Raw genomic sequence first — 23,253 nt, 5'->3', positions numbered from 1 at the left:
GTTTCTGTGATTGCAGTTTAAGATATCTAGTATTTCAGCAGTAAGTACTCTGAGTAATGTTTGTTGTGGAAATTTATTTGCCTCTTATGCTTAGAACTTGTGTGCCTGATTTAATTAAAATAGGTTTTAAGTTAAAGTTTGGGTTGAATTGAATTCTCAAATGACAATATTGTTTGAAGTATGGATTTTCATAATGGACATGTTATGAATGTTGACTGGACAGAAAACCTCTGAACAGACAATCTGTGATTGAATGAACAAAATTGCCTTCTTTTAAAATCACTGTAATTAGGTGAATGTCTTACATGATGGACTGTTAAAATGTCTTGCAGGTGGATTCACCAATGAACTTGAGAAACCCACATGATTTGGTAATACTAATGAGACAAGAAACAACAGTTAACTACCTCAAAGAACTGGAGGTAAAGCATAACATTTAAGTACTAACTAATTCTGAAAATACAGATTTTTTTTTTCCATAGACTTTATAGTGATAGTTTTAAATCACGAAAATAATTTATTATTGGCAAAGTTCTTCTTCAATGAAAGGATGAAAAATTTTTCAGATCTCAAGAATTTTTTGCCTCAAGTTTGCCTAACTGATCTCCAGTTGTATCATTCCCTGTTGTTAGCCATAAATCTTAACAATTTTGGATAAAGTCACTAGATTCTGTTGTACTGTATTTTGGAAGAACACAGAGCAAATCATCTCTGTTTTTCTTCAAGCCTTTTTATTATTGAAAAGGGGTCTGGGACCACCCTTTTGGAAAGGGTTTAATGAACTTCGAACTGATAAACTGAAGTTTAAATATAATAGGGGTTAGGTAAGCAAACAGCTCACAGCCCTTCTGGCCATGCACCCTTTTCTTGTGCCAGCTTTGGTTTTATCAGATTGGGATAACTACGTTAAGCTAGATGAACACCAGAGAAAAGAAAGCTAGGTGAGCCCCAGAGGTAGCTTTAGATTGAATGGGTGAAGTAGGAGAAAGGAAAATAAGTGGGACTGCCCCTGGTGTGACTGTGTTCAGCCAGTCTTTCTTATCAGAGTGCAGTCTTTTTTGTGGTGATGGACATTTGAGCTGTGGCTAGAATAATACTTGCAAGCTTTTTTGGGACATGGATTGTGGGTGTGGAAATCGCTGATGTCCAGCTTCTAGTACACAAATGACTTTCAGCAGCAGTTACCTATTGTAACTTGTAAAATTCTTGTACAAATTGCTACTAGCATATATATCTCTATTGTTTCACAGTAGCATGTAGTCAAATGTGTATGGCTTTAATTAAAAATACAGGTTTTCTCATTTCACAGATATTCATGTGCAGTACTATTCATATGTACTCATGTTCAGTTGTACTTAGCACACTGACTGATGATAATTTATTGCAATGTCTTGTATTATTTCCACAAGGCCTTACAGTGGAAAAAAGGGGGCCAAATGTGAAAAAAATTTATGTACTTGTAGCAATCATTTCTTCTTTTCTTTAATGGCCTATCATGGTTTTGGAGCACTACTAGCCCACTTTTTAGGCAAACAGGAGAAGTAAGGACTCATCAAGTTGTATTATCTCTAAAGAAAGCATTTATATGCCATCCAAATCTAAAAAAGTTCTACAGATGTTATAAAAGATAAGGAAGTATTCCCAAAATTTAATCAGAATTTTTTAGATTTTTTGAAATGAACTTTGTTTTAAGGAAAAAGTGGAACTGTAGAATTGTAACAACTATAGCATTTGCTTTCATTGGTGTCATATGCTTCTGTTTCCTTTTTTTTTTCTACAGAAACAGTTAGTTGCTCAAAAGATTCATATAGAGGAAAATGAGGACAGAGACACAGGGCTGGAACAAAGGCATAATAAAGAAGATCCAGACTGCATTAAAGCAAAGGTGCCCCTGGGGGACCTAGATCTGTATGATGGCACATACATCACCTTAGAGAGCAAAGATATCCGGTAATAAGACACTTTAATAACATACTTTATATTCTGAGATTTTTACTGAATGAAAATAAAATTAACAGTACCTCTAAACACAAGTGAAAAATGACCTGCACTGACTTTCTTTAGATGGCAGTTATTGTTTTGTGTTACTGTGGAATAAAATTGAAACATCTTCCACTAGCTGTGAGCAGGTACAATGTACAAAAGCTGTTTCCCCCAAACCATCTATGCTAACCCTGCCCTGAAACTTTTCCTTTCTTCCAGTTCTACCACTGTTACTTTGTACTGATACAACCAGATGTGTGAATTAAAGTGAAATATGTCATGTCAAAGGGGGTTGAATTTGCTTGAGTGTGCTTTCAGTGTTTTGAGCTAGATATTTATTTTAGTGGAAACTGTCTTGACTCAAATTTAAATGAAATTCCATTGATTACCAAGCTGTTGAACTTTCTGATCATATTTTGTCCCCTGTTTACAAAGTGAAGGATGAGCAGCCAGTGTACTTGACATTCAGCTTCATTGGTGATTCGTCTTCAAGAGTGACTGTTTTGTTTTAGTTCGCTTTTTAATCATAATCACATGAGTACTTGAAGTGGAAAAATATCAATTTTTTCGTCATACACCTTCATTTGGACTTCTCATCCCCCGCATTTGGGATTGGTTTGTTTGCTTCAGCTGAAGAGCCTGCATGCATTGCCATTTGCCTGGCAGATACATCATTAATCATAGCAGTGATACACTGGGTTGACCCTGATACGTTTTGGAGGCTATCCAAATGTTGATATTTTCTGTAAAGCAGACAAATTTATTTATCCTATAGTCATGACATCCCAATACAACTGAAATCTGGGAATACAACAGAAATGTGCTAATGAGCCCGAACAGGGGATTTCTGTAGTGATTAAATCACAGTACTCTGTATCAGCTACCATGCTGCCTCTTAGGAGCTTCAGCAGTATTTTAATCTGCAGTCTGCTGTGTTATGTTATTATGTTCTCAGCCCTGAAGACTACATAGACACAAAGTCCCCAGTGCCTCCAGACCTGCAGCAGCCAGACTGTACAAAAGTTCTAGATCTTCCATACAGTATTCATGCTTTTCAGCACTTACGGGTGAGTGAGCAAATGCAAGTAAGTATTTTTCCCCATTAGGAAGAGGAATAGAAAACTGCTACTGGCAGTTCTCACTCTGGGTTGAAAGGTATTGTAATTCTCCAAGACTGCTTCACACTTTTTAAAACTACAGTTGGGCCCTGATTAAAGTACCTGCGTATCGGAGGTTATGCCTGTTCCATCAGGTATAACATTTTCTCTTGTTATTTTTTCCTTTATTTTAGAGGGCATTTTTAGGAAAATTGAGTCTTTTGTTTTCGTAACACATTTCATTAGCAAATCAGTAACTTTCATTGGGACTACAACTAGCTTGTGAGTTGTCTCAGTTGAAATTTGGAGAATGCTGAACAGGGTCATTAAAATGTGTAAAGATTCAGAATAAAAATATTGTTTGCAGTTTTGTTGGTAGCTCCTAACAAACATGAATGTCTGTTTGGTATCTGAAGGCCAAGCCCCAACCCAGAGGATGAGATAATTGTTCCCTACCAGTACAAAGTTTAGATGCTCTAGGAAAGTTAGAGCACAAGAGTGGTGGGAAAACTGGTTGTGTCAACAGCGTTATGTGAGCAGATTTTCTAATGCAGATGCAACTTTAGTGCTTTTATCTTGATATTTATTTTATTGCAAGTCTTTCATCAACAAATAAGGATTTTCTTACAGCTAAACACAAAGGGGAGGTTTTTTAGCTCTGTTCGTGGATCTGGATGTGTTTTTGAAAGAAGTGTGTTTATGCCTGGGGAAAGAAAAAAGAAGAAGAGGTGTAGGGATACTTCCACCATGTGAATGTAACCTTACAAAACACTGACTTCAGTGCTTCAGTGGTCATTAGTGAAATCAGTAGCTTCCAGATACACAGTGCCACACAAACTGAATATTTCCCCTGTAGAATTCACAAGCAGAGGCTGCTTTTGACTGCTTCTGCTGTTTTCCCATTTGCCATAATATATATTATTATCTGTCAGAGGTGAAGTTGTTCTATCAATTCCCAAAGATCTTGAAAGGAAGATAAGATTGTAAAATAACCAAGCCGCATGTTTTCCTGGAGTCATGCTTTTGTTTGTATTTCTCTACTCTTAAGTGTCAGCAAATACCTGTATTCAATTTTTATTTCAGGGTGTCCAAGAAAGGGTTAATCTTTCTGCACCCCTGTTACCTAAAGAAGATCCAATCTTCACATACTTATCACGGAGACTGGGAAGAAGTATAGAGGAAATAGGTCACCGTATTTATGATGGGCTTATGAAGGTATGAAACTGGAATCTTGCTGGGTGCACTAAAAAGAGGGCTGGAGAGGTCTCACAAGTGTAGATACACCTCTTACAAGCAGTCAGATCCAGTTTTGCCCATATATTTTTGGTTTACAGTTCAGTTTCAAAAGGCAAACTTTGGATAGGCAAGTAGAAGCAGGAGAAGGCATCAGCCAAGCCAGTAAATAGTTTCTGTCATCTTTAAGGATTTATGTAGTTATGTTGTCTAGCAAGCCACATTCATTGCTTTGTCAAGGCAAACAGAGTTTTAAAACAAAAAATACAGGTACTTGAAGAGCAAGGAAGAAACAACAGTACTGAAGTGTGTATGTTTTTGTTAAATGTCTTCCTGAAAAATCTAGGAACCTTCATTGAACTCCAGCTAAGATGCTGATGCTTAAACTACTGTCACCTCTCATTTCACCTCATTTTGTATTTTTACCTTCCTGAAATGCAGAAATTCTGTTTCTTTAATACATGAGTATGGTAGTTCACTGTTCCTAAACATTGACAGCTGTTGCCAAATGGCAGCTTTCCAGTGCAGGAGGATAGCTTAGAGCAGCTGAGCGCCAACTTTGGTGCTCAGCTTTTCATCCTATAGTAATTAAAGCCCTGATTAACCTTTTAGTTCATGTGTTAGTAGTTAGTACTGTTCATGTTTCTCGTTACTGCAGAACTCTTCTTCCTGGGTACTCTATAACATGGCTTCTTTTTACTGGCGAATAAAGAATGAGCCATACCAAGTAGTAGAATGTGCCATGCGTGCCCTTCACTTTTCTTCAAGGTAAGAATTGCTAATAAGAATTTCTTCTCAGATTGCTTTTCTAGTTATCCTGGTTAGTAAACAGGTTTTAGTTTCTAAGACAGTATGCTAAGGAATAATCTCTGTTACTTGTTCTTGGTCTCTTGTGTGCTATACTAGACATATACATAGTTGAGACCTTTTTCTAGCAAGTGATATATTTTAATGTGCGACTGGCAAATTAATATGTCCTTGTGCATGATTTTTACACAGTCTTAACTTCCTTTAATGTTAGTTTTTAATTTTTTTCTTTTATTCTTTTAGGCAGAATAAAGACATTGCACTGGTAAACTTGGCAAATATTTTGCACCGGGCTCACTTCTCAGCAGATGCAGCTATTGTGGTTCATGCAGCTCTGGATTACAGTGACTTCTTTACCAGCTATTACACTTTAGGAAATATATACGCAGTAAATACAATCTTTATTTTCCAAGACTTGAAGAAAATTAAATATTACCTGATCTTTTGGGGTTGACTTGTAATGGTTTACTCTTTTATAGTGTGTCTTGTGGTCCATGTGTATCTCATGCTTAATGCTTAAGATTCTGTCAAGATACTTTTATTCAAAAGTCTGTCTATTAGCGAAGGCTTTTATCTGCACCTGGAAATAAATTCCAGTAAAATTCTTCTGCAGCCTTCCTTTAATAGGTGTAGTGGCTTGAGTGTCAGAAATGAGAGGCTGCTTGTTATCATTAATTAAAATTTCAATTAATGGCTTCTTTAAAAACTGAGTATTGTTTATTAAATATTACTATGCAATGGCTAATTCTCTCTCTTGGTCATTCTTCAGATGCTTGGAGAGTACAACCACTCAGTCCTGTGTTATGATCATGCTCTGCAGGCCAAACCAGGATTTGAGCAAGCTGTAAAAAGGAAACATGCTGTCCTATGTCAGCAAAAACTTGAGCAAAAATTGGAAGCCCAGCATAGGTAACTAAAATATCCCAGTGGCAATTTAATGTCTGTAGTTCTGTTGCAGCAGTTATTCACACTTCAAGAATTGTTTTTAAATTTCTGTATTTCTTTGATTATGCAATAGAATTAAGGATAAGAATACTTTAAGAAACCTAGAGGTAAAAATATGCAAGAGTGTAGGAAAAGATGGTATTCTTGAAAGCATTCACAGTAAATCTTCTCTGTTTAATTTCCAAGATCACTTCAGCGAACATTAAATGAATTAAAGGAATATCAAAAGCAGCATGACCATTACCTTAGGCAGCAAGATGTTTTAGACAAGTACAAGCTCATCCAGGAGGAACAAATCTTGAGGAACATCATTCATGAGACACAGATGGCAAAAGAAGCTCAATTAGGTACAACTTCTTCATGTTCATGCTCATTAAAGCAATGAAATATGGCACATATTCAGATAAGTGTCAGGATATAACTTCTTCATATATTAAGATGGCCCTGAGTGGCTCTTGGGTTTTGCTTATTAAAACAGGAGATTGCAGTATGTTCTTGGACAGGGAATTCTTTTTGAGTCTTTTGAGTCCTCTGGGCTGACAGGGTAAATAAAAAGGATTGACCATACTGGGAGCAGAGAGATTGACTGTGTGCTGTCTTTTGTTCTCAGAAACGACACTTCTCTGGTATAAAAAAATATTTTCTGCTCTGCAGGGAACCACCAGATTTGCAGATTGGGCAACCAGCAGCATAGCTTGCACTGTCAGTGGGATCAGCCTGTTCGTTATCACCGCGGAGACATTTTTGAAAATGTGGAATATGTTCAGGTTTGTGAATTGATACCACTGCCTCGAGTTACATCCCATTTGCTTTATTAGTAAAGTAATTTCAGTTTTTTCAGGGTTGACAAAAGGGTTACATTTTGGATGTAGTAATTAAAGTGAGAAATCTTAGTCTTTCTTTTCCAGAGTGCACAGTATTTTAATGCATGTTTCTTTTGATACTAGTGCAAGCGGAGAGACTATGAACTACAGAAATAGAGAGGGTTTCTTGTAAAAGGCTTTGTTTAACTTAGAAAAGAGAATTACTTGAAATCAAAAACTTCATATTAGTCCAAAGCCTTAGTTCCCTATGATTGCACCAAGAAAATTTTGTACAAGAGTATTACGAAGTTCTGGAAACAGGGTGTGTACTGATACTGAAAATCCAGAATGACAGGCACCTAAGCAACACCTCTGCTGTGTTAGAACCGCAGATAAGGATTATGATTTCAGTTATTTTGCAATGTGGAGTATGTTCTTAAGTTTCCCCTTAACTAGTTTAAAAATAGGAATAATTATTTTTAATTTTGCAGTTGTCTTCTTGTCTTTGATTGTTTTTCCTATTATAGTAATTATGAATTCAGATTTTTGAGATAATTCTGAAAGCCATGAGTCTTAGCAATTCTGACTTGATTTTGAGCCATGCAATCTAGATAAGCAGATTTTATTTATGGCCTATTACAAGTATCTGCTTGGTACCTTTTAGCATTTTTTCCTTGATTTGCACTTGTGTTTTCATTGTTGGCTTATTCACAGTATGAATATTACTCTTTCATGGTCTGAGTGGATCAAGAGGCTTAAATTCCTTTTTTTTTTTTCTGCTACCCACAGTTCAGCTTATCAGTGAGGCTTAACTACATAAGTGAGGAGGGGAAATAACATGGAGAAATTCAACAAGCAATGTGCCATCTCCTTTATTAAAATTTGTCTTTCTGCTGTTTCTAGTTTGGTGAAGACTCTTCAACTTCCAGTATGACATCCATGAATTTGGACCTTCATACAAACCAAAGTGTTCACAGCCAGTCCTTGCAGTCTTCCCCTGTGGCTCGTTCCGTTGTTTCAGTGTGGAGTGTGGAACCCAGCAGAGTGAGTGAAGAGGATGAGCTTTGCTCTTTCACAGAGGAGGGGTGAAAGTGACTCCTCTCCTTGTTTGTGTAAAACTTTCTAGCATCTGGGCCACAGTTTTGATGTGTGACAGCACTGGAGAACGTAGCATTCCAGATTTGTTCAACATACACTTATCTGTCTAGTTTCTCTGTGCTGATTTCCCAACCTTTGAAACTACTGGAGCGCTGAGAGAGTTGTTCTGTAAACATCTGCTGCAAGTAAAGTGGTACAGCTAAAGACAGAAATTTCAACTGCTGATATTAAAAAAAGATGGAAAAATAATAGCTGTAAAGATCTCAGTTTTATTTTGCTTTGGTTTTTTTTCTTAAGACTATCCTTTAATATCTCTTTTATTACCTTGTTCATTAGAATATTAAAAATATTGAGAAAATATTAAAAAATAATTCCTTTCCCCCTTAGGACAAACAGCATATTCTTTGGCCTCAGCGGTCAGACTGTATGAAGTCTTTCCCCAGAATTCCTGACCCAGAAGAACTGCCAACTTATTTCTTGCCTCCAGAAAACAGGGGATTCAGGCAAGTGTTGATTTTAAAAGCTGTATTTGTAAATCTTTGTTTTATGAGTGAAGAGTATTTTCTTTCTGGAGAGGATGGATGCAATTAGTAAGCAACAGCACAGAGGTGTTCAAACCTCTTTATCTGGCCTTTCCACAGAAGGAAGGCATTTTCCTTGATTGTTGTCTTTGCTGTAAGTATAACAGCCAGAGCCAATTTCATGGTGATTCTTCCCTGACTGTTGGTCAGGAGTAAGGGTGAGAACACTAAACACAGACAAAATGGGGATTTAAGCACAAGTCTGAATGTCTTGTGAACTATAGTAATTAAAAAACAACTTGAAAGAGAGAACGAGGTGAGCATCTATTTAATAACTACAGTTAACTCTTGTACATTACATACGTCCTATTAGCTTTAGTTATGATGACACAAAACAAGGAAGACCAGAAAACAGTAAAAAAGGATTAGGAGTGGAAAACTCCAGCTCATTCCTTTGGGACAGAGGTAAAAAATCAGCTTAGTCATGGAAGAGTCAGTTATACTTGTTATTATATAGGATAAAATAACTGTGTCTGTACTGCAGTAGCTAACTTACATAGATCAATACAGTGTTGTAGTACCCTAGTCACTTAAATTATGACAAAAATAGTAAATAGTAAAAAGACTGTTTTGTTCTACCTAGTCATTACAATAGTAGTCTTGAGCTTTTGTTTAAGGTTTCATCTAAAAACATTCAGCAACTTCTTTTGGAGAAAAGCAGTTTTCATCTTAGAATGGTATTTATACATAATTTGGCTACGTCATGATGTTTTTGAAATCAAGTTCTAGTGTAAAAAAATTCTACATTTTTTATCACATATTTGTTTAGTCCTAAACTTCATAGAATTCTTATTAGCATAGTATGAGAACCTTCTGTTATCTCTACTGCACTGTTCATTGTTCTTGTTATAAACACATTATTCTGTGCTTAAAAATGGAAAGTAAAGACCTTGTAAATTACTTTTCAAGGGAAGGGTGGTCCTTGAGTTCTTCACGTTTGCAGCTCGTGTCTCACAGGAGTCTGCAGTACGAGGCTTAGCAGATTCGTGTATTTCTACATGATGGCATGCAGCACATGGTGTTTATTTGTCTTGGTTCTCCTTATTGCTAGAATCCAGCCAATACTGAATATTCCAGGAGATATTGTTGAGCATGGAGAAGCACAGGCACCAGATTGTTCTTCTATTACTGATGCTCGTAATAATGAATCTCTAAACATACTGGTCAAGGAACTAGACACTAATCTAGATTTGAAATTCAGGATGCCAGACAATCAAGCAAGACAGGTAAGAGATGTTTTCTTGTTGGTTCTCTTCTGGTTTAAAATCCTCCTTTTTATTGCCTTAAAAATGTTATTCAGGTCATAAAAGATTTTGATATTTCAAGGTAATCAGTACTTCTGAAAAAGGTGGGCAAATTCTTTCTAATAGTATTGGAGAAAGGGTTAACTTGTCTGGCTTCTTTCAGATGCTGACCAAAAGCACACAAACTGGGAAATTTAATTTACTCTTTGAAATTACATCTTTCTTTTAAATCTAACAGTCACTTGATACGATTAATTTCCAAGAGCTGCTGCATTCTGCCAAGCTGGTAACTTTCATAGGCCATTCTGGAGATTGGTTGCTTTAAGTGTTAACTGTTCACATCCTCTTCTTGGTACAATGTGTTTTATCTTCCCTTCGCTAAAGAGAAGATTTAAGGAGGCAAGTGTTGAATGGCCCTTGCAGATCTTGGCTGTAAAATTTATTCAGTAGTTTGGGGAAAAACAAATCTTTGTCTTTCAGGTTTTGCATTCTCGTATCAACAATGAAACTATTACACTGGCCAAGATAGGAGTGTTTCTAGATCATGCCATGAAAAAGGTATGTCCATCTGTCACATGAGATGAATTCAGAATTCTTACTTGAGATTTGTTTTTATACTTCTGAAGTAATCAGTGACACACTAGAAAGGAGTTTATTTGCGGCCTGTAACTGAAATGAAAGTAACTTTAAAAGCCATGTTTACAAAGCAGAAATACATAGAGAAGTATCTAACTTAGCTTCATGTGGACCAAACAGCCCTGTAGTTGCTTGTTGTTGTTGTAAGGATATGGAGCAGCAATATATTAGCTAATTCTGGCAGCCATTTGCTTAACTGGGAGAAGTAGCTTGAAGCTACTTCTCCGTCTGCCACCCTTCCTGCATGCCTGCCTTGTGCTCTTCCTCCTCCTTCCCACTACCCTGCTTTTCCCCCTGCTCTCCCTCCAAGGAAACCAACCTTCTGTCAATCTTGTGTCAGGATAATTAGCACTCTGGGGCAAAGAATGTACCTCTGTATAGAAGCCTGTGGAATGCCACCTCCATCTTGCGTGGGGCCTTTGAGAGTCAAGTGACAGGAAGCATTGAGAGAGACGTTGACTCTTTTTGACATGTCAAGCTGATATTTCTCAGTTTAACTTTCTTGTAGAAGTTGTGTCAAGGTATTATATGTAGATACTTTTCTAGTCTAAAATCAGTACCATTTAGTATGTGCATCTGTCTTAACCAGGAGAAGAAATGAGGAGTAGGAGTTGATTCCTATTATTGTGTTGTTCAGAAGAGTCCTATACATGTCTAATGTCTTACTGTACAGTGCATGAGTATTTTGGTTTTCACTGTAGTATTCTGTTGCTGTCATGCTAAAAGCCTGAACCTTTCTGCCTGCTGATGTAGGAGCAGTCTAGTGTTTTACCTGTTCTGCTAATGATAAACTACTTAGAGCAGGAATGCCAGAGTTAGTATCTTTGTAATGGGAAAGAAAAAATGCTAATAACTTGCTGAGAATTTTGTTAAGGGAGGTCATTGAGACCTGTGAATGAAGAGTAATTCAGTAAGGAGTTTGGAATGAAGAACAATGTGCATTGCAAAACAGGGATCATTAATAATCTTGAAATCACAGGTTATGTAAGGTACTCCAAACGTTGAATATTGTATCATATTGCTTTCTTTCAGTTCTTCTAGAACCATAGTTAGAACCCCTCTGTGGGAGGGGTTTTTGAAAACCTGGAACAAAAATGTTCTTACTAACTCAACATAGTATCACTGTTTTGCTTCCTTAATCCTTGCTGCATGTTTCCTACTCAGGCATGCATTTGGGCTTCAGACATGTAGGTAGAAGTGAACATCCATTTCAGGCATTGGTTTTATGCTATAAATGTTTTGTAGAATTGGGTGATAGGGAATGATGAAAATATTAGAAACTAGAACATGCTTCTAAATAATTTCAAAGTGCATCTGAAAGGGGATGTTTTGCCTACCTCTGTCAATCTGTCAGAATTTTTGAATTTGATATTTCTCCTCTAGGTTGAGTGCTTCTTTTTGCTGTTACAGGTTAAACAGGAGGAAGGAACATTCAAGGTGTATTTGACACTTCCTCCATTCTTTCATCTGCTCTCACTTACTGCTTACTATTTTACAATCTTTAAACAGTATCTAATGCATGCCAGTTGTCAACTTTAATGAGACAAATAGACAACTAAATCTAAGAAAAAGCAACTCTGAAACCTTAAATTGACAGGGAAAGGTAATGTTAGACAGGGGACCTGGAAGCACATCTGCCTGATTTTCCAGTTTTAGCATTTTACACTGATCTGTGTCTGTATAATTTTAAGACTCTGCAATAGCCCTCAAGCGTTGCTTGCTGTAGTGAACTAACCATTATCGCTTGTACATTTTGAGGGATTTTTTGGTCATGATAAAATCATTCATATCAGTAGAGTGTGAGCAGCAGCTGCTACTAAATTGCAGTTCAGTCTGTGAATCATGTCCATTTGAGTAGAATGGAGCAGATTGAATAATCTACTAATAGTTACAGCAAAGTCTAATTTGTATCCATTTAACAATGTAGTATGCAAGAGTGAGTTCTGTTTGCTTATTATTAAAGAGCAGGCATTTCTGTCTTCCTGAGACACCTCTTTGTGGGTGTTTTTATCCTTTTCCCTGACTCTTCTATAGCCAGAAGATCCTCTGTGGCTTGTGCTTAATGAAGCTGGATTGTACTGGCGTGCAGTTGGAAATAGCACCTTTGCTATCACCTGTTTGCAAAAAGCATATAATTTGGCTCCACATGAGTATCAGGACATCCCTCTGGTCAACCTTGCTAACCTCTTGTTTCATTATGGTCTTCATTCGGATGCCAGCAGGCTCCTGCTGAAGGCTTTGGCCATCAATGCCTCTGAGGTAAGATGATGGGATTTTGTGTTTGCCCAGCACTGAATGTGTTTTCCCTCATTATTTTCTAAGTACATGTTACTTGTGTTTACCTGCACATGCAGTTCATCTTCCAGCTGGTGATTTGCAATGGATGTTAATTTCCATATAAATTCCTGACTGCACCAGGGGAGATGCTGATTGTTGAAAGTATAAACATCTAGAGAAGTTCTAGTAAATCAGTGACAGGCTTCTAGCCTCCCAAAACCTGTATTATGAGCAGTGCCTCCAAAGAATTTAATCTTGGTGTTTGCCGAGATTTTAACCTAAAACAGTGATCTGTCAAGTTGTCAGCATTGTATCTTGATTCTTAAAACCCTTATAGTGTGTATACCACCAAGATCTTTATAGACATGTTTCTGTGACACTTGATTTTTATCTGTCCCTAGTTTTATTTGTCCCTAGCTTTTGTCTATCTACATAGAGCAAAATGTGTTCTAGGTGTTTGGTGGCTTTACTTCCAACCATAGATTCAAGCCAGGTTTTTGTATTTCTGAACAGTAACGTGATAAATATTCTGTAGGTTGTCACCTATGTCATATAGGCAGTTTCTGTATTATTCAGAAACTGTTTGAACTACTGGACTGGCCAGAACAGTTGTGAAAGGAAAGGGGGAGGGAATTGCATAGCAGGGAACATCTTTTTTCTAGCAGGTAATTTTGGTCTTGCATCACAGACACTTCAGTAAGAAGTTCAAGTGACTCTTTCCTGTGCTTCTAGCTCTCTAGTTAGATTAACAGCATTTAAACCTGCTAGGCTGTCAGTCACCTAGCATATAAAAAAGCTAAAAACAGAGTAAGTTTGTTCAGTGCAGCATTCAGAAACAAATTTTCAAGTGTTGGAAAGGAATGTAGTCCATTTGGGTGGCAGGTAAGAGTGCAAAAAGAAACTACAGAAAGAACTATGCTTGATTGATGTGCCTTAAGAAGAACATATGAAAACACAGGCTTGGAGAGGAGGAACCTAGGAATCCTCAGGACCATGCTGTGTGAGTAGGGCTTTTCTTGAAAAATAGTTGTAATTGCTGCCTTGTTACAGTAATGCCTGCTCGTGTTTTTTTCAGGTGTACTCAGTCTGTAATACCTATTGTACCAGAAAAACTAGCAGGAGGCATTGCACTTGAATGGTATTTCCTGGAATATAATGGAAAGTAAATACAAGTTAAAATTAATTGCAGCTACTGGGAATAAAAGATGTGCTCCATCAACAAAAGCTCTTGAAAAGAAAAAAAATCCTGTTGCTCAGCTTGCACACTTTACTGAATACTGTTTAGTAATGCAAGCTGAGTTGGAAAAATCTTCAGCTACTGCTCAGTCTTCACATTTTTAGATAATGAATGTAACAACTGTTTCAGTGGGAAAAATGACTGCTTAAATTATAATACTGTAGTCTTTATTCTAGCAGCGTATTGGTAACTGCGGCAAATTACTTTGCCCAAGTGAAAGACTTTTCAGTCAACCCATAAATGTAATGCTTTACTCTGTGCCTGTAACAAAGTGTTGACTTCTACCCAGTGAAAAAGGTGTTTATAATCTTTACTTTTCAAAAAAATACATATTTTAGAGATAGTAGCCAAAAGCAGTAGACAAAAATAATGTTTTACAAGGAATTGAAAAGCATAAATGTGTACCCCTAGGCTAGTGTGACATTGGTGTTTTCACTAACCTAGCTTTTCTGAGGTAAATCTGAACACTCTTGGCAAATGCAATGAATCTGTGCCCTGCTAGAACACTAGTGATATTTTAATTTTTTGTGGACTTTTAATGATTCTAAATTGCCTTTGCACATTTCAGTTTAGTCCTGTGGCATTCTCTGCAGTAAGCATTATGTTTCTGATGGTTAGTAAGTCAGTACTTCAAGCTTCATTTCAATCTGTGTGTATTTAACAGTTGTTTTTTTGTTGTGGAAAGATGAAACTCTTAACATAACCCTGTGGCAAAACAGCTTTTGGTTACCACCAATGCATCAGTCTGTTAGTTTTCCATTGTAAGAATAGGCAGTGCCTGTTCAGAAAGTTTTCTAAATTCTTTCCCACCAAATTTATGAGGGTGCGACTTGACAAGGGTATTTCCTAGTTGGCTTCAATCTTAAAACAGTGAGCATACTTATGCTGCAGTGTGTTGCTTTTGTATTCACAGCCCCTGACTTTTCTGAGCCTAGGAAATGCATACCTGGCTCAGAACAACATCAGTGGAGCCCTGCAGGCCTTCAGACATGCACTGGATTTGACAGCCAAGTGCTTGGAGTGTGAAAGCAGCCTGAAGATGATCCGCTGTCTGCAGTTTTATCCTTTCCTCTACAACATCACCTCTTCTGTGTGCAGTGGTAAGCAGCTGCTGAAAGGTGGACCACAAGTGAAATAATGTCTGTTTGCCTTGGGTGTTGGAGATTTTATTTTTCCCCAGGTTTCCACCCTTCTGCTTCACAGTGCTTTCTACCTTAAAGGATCAAGGTTGAGACGTTGCTTTTAATGGAAAAGTTACAGTCCATTAAATAATTGCTTGAGGATGATTTCTTGAATATCTAGAGGGCTTCCACTGAGTGCAAATTACTTCCTGACTGTCAGTAATACCTTAACAGCACCACCAATATCTCTTACTGGTTAACAAGGAATGCTGGATTCAGTATTTATGAAAGGGCACATCTGCTTCTGGGCTACTCAACAGCTCCTTTGAACATCCCTTCAGGTTTTATAGTCAGCTGGATTTGTTTCCTTGAAGCTGAAGAATTTGATGAAGAACAGTTTAGTTTGAATTCATACGCTTTCAGTGTGTTCAGTACTTTGGTTGTCATTTTCTAGAGTTCAGTCTTCAAGGAATAGACTGTCTTGTTGTCAGCATTATATTATTTGTATGAGGCCAAGATCATTGCTTTTAACACTCCAAAAATCTGTAAGAATGAACTAGAATCCAATCTCGCCCCCCAAAAAATTTGTAAATATTTTCAACTGAATTATTTATGGTCATTAATGACTACTTATATTTTTAAAAAATAATAGTTTTTGGAGGCGGATTCTTTCATTTTATTCAGTCCTACTGAATATATTCAGTACTTTGTCTGTACTTGAATATGGCTGATGCAACACTCATGAGCATCCTTGAAGACTATTTATTAATATATTTTCTAATCCCTTTTGTCTCAAATTGTTACTAAGGTAACTTTCCATCTAATATTTTCTTTATTTTCAGTGTAAACCTCACTAGAGAAATGCTTGTGATTCTTAGCATTCCTAGGACTTCCCCCTGAGGGTTTTTTAAAACTCCCTCTCCCTCTCTAAAATTTAAAAGTGTAGAGGCAGGGAGAAACCTCCTCTGATTTAGCATCTAGAGTTGTGCTGTCTAAACACAGACTAGAAGCCATCCTGTCTTCTGGTACAATATGGATGATACCATCGTAGGTGAAATTCCAGGACTGTGCCATTAAAATAATAGTACTGTTTATGGCCCTGTGCACTTTGCTGTGATTGAGAGCCCATCAGCTGTGCAGAGAATTGAGTGCTGTTTGGCTGTGTGGGCTGCAGTGAATGGTGTAGCAGCCCAGCTGATGGATCTCATGCTGATATCCACAATGTCAACTCCTATGCTGGCACCTGACAATGAATCTCTTAACTTCAGATTGCCCTTAAAAAAATCCTAGGAGATACTGTAAGCAGTAATGGAACTTGCACATTTCATCACAAGAGACACATTCTTCTAAAAAGAAAAACAAAACAGTGTTTGTTTACTGCTAATTAAGGTCTTTTAAAAACTCAGAATGTTAAAGTTATTCCAGTCAAACTTTAGTCATAGCTACTCTGTTTTGAAGTTAAGCAGAAAGCAATTTAAAAGTATACTCACAGAACTTAAACAGAAACGTGCAGTGGTTGTATCTGAACTCCAAAGTTATCTTTGACATCTTTTGTTTTAAATGCTTTTCTTCCTTCAACTTGGCATAATGTAGTTTGCTTGATTTTTGGCTTCTGCTTGCATTGGTTCCTGATCCAGGGCGTTCATTCTGAGGTCAGCTGTTACAACATATACTGTTTAGGACATTTGTGTTTCTTGAATGTGAGGGAAAACCCATCTCAAAAGTGCTTAAGAGAACAGTGTTATCTTGCCTTTTTTTGCCAGCTTGGCCACTGGTTAGCAAAGTGAGCCTAAATATATTCATTTGGTACATTGGAGCTGAGATCTGGTCAATATGGAATTTGTAAAGCTGCTAAATCAACAAGGAGCAGAATATGCCTTAGCATGTTAATGTAGTCATTAAATTTCACTATGCCATTATTTAAGTATTTTACTCTGTATTTATATTATTTGCCTTTTTCTAGGACTTTTCTTAATATTTATTTTTTATTATTATTTATTAGATCTTTGGTTTAGTGCAAGAAACCTGAAAATATAAAGCTGACAAATAGTGTAAATTTCTTTGTGCATTCTTTAGCGAATGTAAGATAAACATATTGGTTAATTCAGCCTTGATGATGATTTGTGGTTTAAGTCCAAACTCAAAATTTAAAAATTGAAAAGTAGATTTACCTATCTTATTTGCATATGGCTTGAGTAAATATTTTTCCCCCCCTGTGAACTTCAACTGACTCCAGAGAAACCTTGACAGGCTATAGGAAAGTGAGGTAAAATCTCTAAAACCAGAATGATTTCAAGAATGTGTACTCAGAAATCATATTTTGCTCTTAAAAGTATCCTGAAACTTTGGGAATCTTCTATTGCTCCTTCAGTCCAAGGAAAACAGTTGAAAAGAGGTTGTTATTATTCACTTGATGGCATGTCATAAATTATTTGTATCCTTTGAGATCAATATACTGAAAAATGTACCGAGAATTTGGAATGTGAGATGTTTCTCTGGTTTAATAGCTTGTTTTGATGAGCATTCTTTCAGTATTTCTGAAAGTAACAGCAGTAGGCTTCCTGTGCTTTGGGTTGTAGGCCCATGTGATAGCTGTGTTTTTGCTTCGCCTGTCAAAAGCCTCTGTTCATGAAAACTGAACTGAGTAGCGAGACACGGAATTCCTTGCTCTGCTGCCGTGAGCCATTGGCAGAATCCAGCAAATGGTCAGTGGGAATTATATGCTAGCATGAGATGGAATATGGGATCAAAAATCTGAATTCATGGACTGATTTTTGATTACAGTATGTGCTTGGTGTTTATTTCAAATAAGTGAAATAGGCATTTTCTGAAGCATGTTGGGATGTTTGCTATTAGCACAGGACATTGGAAGTGTGACAGACTAACGCTGAGTTTTTGGATGCTTGCTTATATTTTCCTGTCTTTACTGCTGCCTGGTACTGTTTTTTAGTAACTTACTTCTGATAGAGAGAATTTATATTTCAAACCCAAGTCTCGTCATGCACATGAGAATGAGAATTTAAAATCTCAGACCAACACTTTTCTATTTAACTTTTGTCTCCTGTATTCATATTTATATAAATGGTTTTTTCATTGTAGAAGAATTTCCAAAACCGCAGAGGTTTTTGGTAGTTTTTTTTATGGAGGACGTGTGTGAAGTGTCCAGTATTATTCCGACCCTGTTACCTGTGACATGTATTTTAGACAGCTGCAGGAGTTCAAGCAATTGTATCTAATATAGATGATATATACAGCAAGAACCCACACAGTGCCTTATTCCCAGATAACTGAGAAAACAGTTGGAAGACTTCATTTTTCCAGCATTATCTTGTGGTGATCCTTCTAGAGGTGACTTGGCAGTGTTAAGGGTGCTGCCACATCAGCTGTTAGGTCACTGGTGAGTCAGTTCCTGAAGCAGGTTAAGAAACTTCTTGTTGCTTGACAGATAACTTCAGCACCCGCGTCTGACACACAGGTAACAGGACCAAGAGATGTGTGTTAACAGGTGTAAAAAGCTTAATGTGAAAAACAGGGACACTCTCAAAGGTGCAGAAATGAAATATTTGGGCTGCTTATTAAGCCAGCAGAGAAAACCAGCATCATTTTTGTCTGGTGCTAAGTGGCGCATTGCTGACATTTGTCTTGCACACTTTATGGCTTAAAATATTGCAAGTAGCTTTTATCAGGTATTAAGGTCTGTAGAGGACTATCCAACTGTGGGATTGTTCCTGTGGCAGTTCACTGGCTGATGTAAACATTCAGATGTTGCCAAGACTTATTACAAAGATTACAGAATATGAGAACCATATTTTTAGTGTGATGGTCAGCTGGCCATTGAAACATACTGATTTGCTAGTTGCTGTTGGATAAGACTTTTCTTTCTGTGTGTAAACAGAATTGTTGCCTGGGCAAACAGAAGTCATTTGTACTCAAAATATTTTTATCAGACTAAGCATCTATCTCTGTCTCACGGTTCCATTTGCTTGTGAGATCATACACTTCACATTCTTTCAGACAAGACCAAAATTCAAAATCTTATTAATAGACTGATGCTATTCAAAACATGAAACATAACTTGTTTCAAGCTTCAAGTCTTACTGTCTTTGATCCTTGGCTGGATAGTGCTTTTACAAAAGGCTTTGTGCTGCTTTTTGCAAAGTCGAGGGAGTGTGAGTTCGTAATGAATGTATGTGGATGCCACCGAGAAACCTGAATCCCTGTGCGTAGAGGGAGTGTGTGTGTGTGAGAGCAGTTCATCCTCCTTCCTCAGAGCGAGTTCTGTAATGGGGATCCGCTTTAGGCGTGCCTTTAGTGCCCTCTTGTGGTACCAATACTCCATGCCACATGAAAATCAAAACTCCTGGTTTATTCTATTTCCCCTTAAAATAAAACATGGAAAAGGTCCTTCAGCTTATATGTATGTGGATTTCCCTTTATCCTTCAGCACTTAGGTTCATACAAGTTAAAGTAAGTTAAAGTTAATAAGCTTATACCTTTAAGCAAATTGACCCGAAGGGGAGAGGGTGACCTGAAAGGAGAATCTCTACTTGAAACTCTAATAGTCAGCTTATGATAGATTAAATAACTTCCTTAAATCAACATCCCAGTTTAAGCAAGCATCTGACACTAGTTTGACAGCTGCAATCAACTCAGGTCCCTTTAGTGGTTGGGGATACAGAAACATTAAGCAAAAGTATAACATCGTTTTCTTTTCAATAATATGTTAAGACACAGGAATGTGAAATACTTGTCATTTTAAAATGCACCTTTCACTTAGTATTCCCTACTAGTTATGACTGACTTGATAGTCCCAGCAACGGCTACGTTTTTGTTCCATTTCCTATAGAATGAGGTCCCGTTAGACATTTTTATTGTAAAAGTAGTTTCCTCCTTGTCCAGCTGCTGTATCTTGTTTGTCCAAGGAATGTTTATCACTTACAGTGTTAATGGTGTTACATTAATGTTAACGGAATAAACATCCCCTGAGGTGTTCACTCTTGGAGCTCTTCTGTATGTTTAAAATTCAGCTTTTTCTCACCTTCATTTGCATATTAGAAGACAAAATTCACGAGTGCTCTTGAACCTTATTGAGAATATTGCATGTACTCTTACTTATCTTAGAGTTTGCAAAAGGGGTAGGATCTTTGGGTGAACATTTGTTTCTCTGTTGCTCACTCTCTTGCCTTATGATAAAGTTCATCTGTATGAACAGAAGAGTCAACATCAGTAGGGTTTTTAAACAACAAGCAGAATTCTGTGAAGCACATGAGCAGCTTGTCAGAGCTCTCAGAAACACATCAGGGCAATAATTTGCCTTGGTCATGTAGCAGTAGGATGGAGAAAGTGGGTTCTGTGTGAAACAGGGGCTGTTCTAAGATCATTGTTATCCTTTGAAGTTGTTCATTGGTGGCCCATAATGCACAGGAGTGCACCCATGTGTCTGTTGTTCACCTTGCAAGTTTCACCTGGAATCTGAAAATCAAGCTGGATTCTTGTTCCTTCTGGCAGCCAAGCATCTCTGTCATTGAGGATCGTACAGTGACTGTCCATCTGAAAGATCTGGTGGGTGGCACACAGGTGGGCTCTAGATCACCGTATTTGGGCTCTTTAGTGATAAAGGAGTAAGAGGAGGTTAAATTGTACGTGTGTAGAGTGGAAACATCTTGCAGAATACAGGCAGGTGGGTGATACGGAGAACGATGTCTGCTCTTTGTCCTGGTGAAACCCAACATCCCTGGGGAGTGAGGGTGTTGGGAAATGTCAGATGTGCTTCTGAGTGGAAGATCTTGGAGAAATCCATGTGAGAATGTGAATGGCTGTGTGTGAATAATGTGACTCAGTTATTGTGGGTTTGTGCTACTGTTCCTGCACCACTAGCCCAATAAGGGAAGAAGCAGTTCCCACAGTCCACCTTTGCAGCAGTATTAGAATATTGAGAATATTGACGTGATCTTGAAGATAGTTGACCAGATGCAGGCTTCTTGGTACTTCTCACTCCTTGGAGCCTGATTTAAAAATCATACTTTTCCCTGAAAAGTCTTCATTTAGTGTCTCTTGAGTGGCTGAAGGAAGTTGAAGGTAAATGACCTCGCCCTAATACTGCTGTGCCAAGCTCATCGAAACCTGTCTTGTCTTTCCATGTATTTTTCTTGTCAAAACTATAGAAAGGATGTATAGAAGAGATTCTTAAATTGAAAAATGAAAGAATGTGTTACTGTGTTAAACATGGTATTTTTAGCTACACCAGGACCCCAAGGCTGTGCACCCACTGCTTGTGCACATTGCTTCCAAGCTGCTGCTTGCTGGAAAGCCATTGAGAATCTTAAAGGTTTCTGTAAACAATGCATGATTCCTTAAGTATATCCATGTTGTTCAAATGTCATTCTCTTTTGCATGTGTTAAATACACTGATTGAGTTTGTTCTGCAGCTTCTTTCATCATGCAGAGTATGCCTTGCTGTCCTACACACATGGCCTGCTTCTTTCCTGCATGGCAGCGTACCTGACAGCTTCTCCCAGCAGCCATCAGTCTCACTTTGCATCATGCTCTTTTAAGAATGGTACACCTGCAGTATTTAGTGTTCTGCATCCATTCTGTCTTTTCCCAAGATCTGAAGGCCATTGGCTAGCAGAGGAGAGAGAAGAAAATTATGGCCTCAGCTGCTGTAGTAACTGAGAGAATGAGAATTGCACTGTGGAAGGGAATTTAGAACTGTAGGAGAAATCAGTGAGAGTTTACTGATGCAAAACTGTTAAGTATGAAGAAAAAGCAGAACAGTATTAAATTAAATATAATATGACATTTCCCATTTTTATCTGCCTTTACAGAGCAAAAGACTTTTCTTCATATGTTACCTGGATCTTTCCTTTACTTGAGCAATGGCTACATGTTCATGTAAGAGGAGGAGAAACATCAGACATTGCTCAAAGGGAAAAGGTTCCCTCTCCAACTAAGTTTTCAAAAGCTGATACCTTCAGTTATCAGATATATTACCATTTCTATGCAGTGTGTGGTGCTTTTCTATGACAAGAATGTAGAGAAAATGAGAAATTTGTGACTTTGCCTTCCTCTCTGAGAGGCTTTCTTTGTCAGTGGCAGTTACTTATGTGTAGCTGCTAAAATTTCTTACTGAACCTTAACTGGATGCACCACCTAGAGCTGGACCTATTTAAAAGAGTTCCAACAACTGCATATGTTCAGCAGCCTTTTTAGGAGGAATAGTAATTCCCCAGCTACATCTGCAGGGAGATGTGGTTTCACAAGCACGTTTATTGTTGAACTGTACACACTGAATTAGTGAGTTGGTTAAAGCATGTTTAGAAGAGAAAAGAACCACATATGGGAAAGTGACAATGTGTAGTTTAGTGTCATTAGCAGCTGGCCGAGACCTTGAAGGCTTTATTCGCTTGGCCTAAATCTGAGAACTTGTAAAGTGGTGATGTGTGGCCTCAGCCTGTAATGAGTCATGTGGAGGTTGTCTGGAAGCAGCAATGCCATGTGCTCAGATTAAAAAGAGCACTGTATGCTGAGCCACGGAGTGCCAGGCACTTAACTACCCCTGATCTGTCTGCTTTATTGATTTGTTTTTTCCTTTTAAGGTTGGTTGCCTGGTTCATGTGAGTTTGTGTTGTGCTCTGACTGTCCTCAAAGCTTTAAATCTATCATCTGTTCTGGCTACTAGAGACTGAAACTAGGACAGTTCAGCATTTCCCTAGAGGAAGAAATTGAAGCTTCTTGAATGTTGTAACTATTTTGGCGAGAAAGGATGTTCTTGCAAAAATTTTTAGTCTTTCTGCAGTAACTATTCTATGGCTTTGTACTGTTCTGGCAGTGTGAGGAGAGTGTTTTCTTGTTGAATTCTAATCTAGAGTGGTTGGCAGTATTCTCATCCAACATAACCTTCTGCAGGTATTCCTTACTTAAGGCTAATCTTGATCATCAGAACCATCAAACCAGGTGTGGTGGTTTGACCGGAAATGGGATTTCTGGGATGTTGTAGTCAAACCAGAATTTTTTTATCATGTTTACAGAACAGTTCTGTTTTTTAATGGATTTGTGTAGAATGTGCCCCGACAGGCAAACTGCCAAGCACTTAAAAGCTCTCTTAAATTAGTAAGGGACAGGCCTACCTGGCAGTTAACACTGGTGTGCTGTTTGGGTGTATCAGTAGCTCTGCTTTGGTGTCCAGTTA

At 37.8% G+C, this 23,253-nt stretch overlaps 1 protein-coding gene across 1 annotated transcript in view; it reads left to right on the top strand.

The window, feature by feature from the left end:
• The window catches only part of TTC17 (tetratricopeptide repeat domain 17), a 54,774-nt gene that overhangs the window by 12,272 nt on the left and 19,249 nt on the right, over window positions 1-23,253 (top strand). The window contains exons 2-16 of the mRNA XM_064714768.1: window positions 333-422; window positions 1,781-1,950; window positions 2,939-3,050; window positions 4,164-4,295; window positions 4,972-5,081; window positions 5,364-5,508; window positions 5,890-6,029; window positions 6,252-6,412; window positions 6,720-6,832; window positions 7,772-7,912; window positions 8,354-8,469; window positions 9,599-9,773; window positions 10,272-10,349; window positions 12,462-12,686; window positions 14,855-15,041. Of these exons, the coding sequence (XP_064570838.1) occupies window positions 333-422; window positions 1,781-1,950; window positions 2,939-3,050; window positions 4,164-4,295; window positions 4,972-5,081; window positions 5,364-5,508; window positions 5,890-6,029; window positions 6,252-6,412; window positions 6,720-6,832; window positions 7,772-7,912; window positions 8,354-8,469; window positions 9,599-9,773; window positions 10,272-10,349; window positions 12,462-12,686; window positions 14,855-15,041 (2,095 nt within the window). The remainder of the gene's footprint in view (window positions 1-332; window positions 423-1,780; window positions 1,951-2,938; window positions 3,051-4,163; window positions 4,296-4,971; window positions 5,082-5,363; window positions 5,509-5,889; window positions 6,030-6,251; window positions 6,413-6,719; window positions 6,833-7,771; window positions 7,913-8,353; window positions 8,470-9,598; window positions 9,774-10,271; window positions 10,350-12,461; window positions 12,687-14,854; window positions 15,042-23,253) is intronic.

The sequence above is a fragment of the Zonotrichia leucophrys genome, chromosome 5, assembly GCF_028769735.1.
Source record: "Zonotrichia leucophrys gambelii isolate GWCS_2022_RI chromosome 5, RI_Zleu_2.0, whole genome shotgun sequence".
Lineage (NCBI taxonomy): Eukaryota > Metazoa > Chordata > Aves > Passeriformes > Passerellidae > Zonotrichia > Zonotrichia leucophrys.
This window is presented reverse-complemented; position numbering and strand designations above follow the sequence as displayed.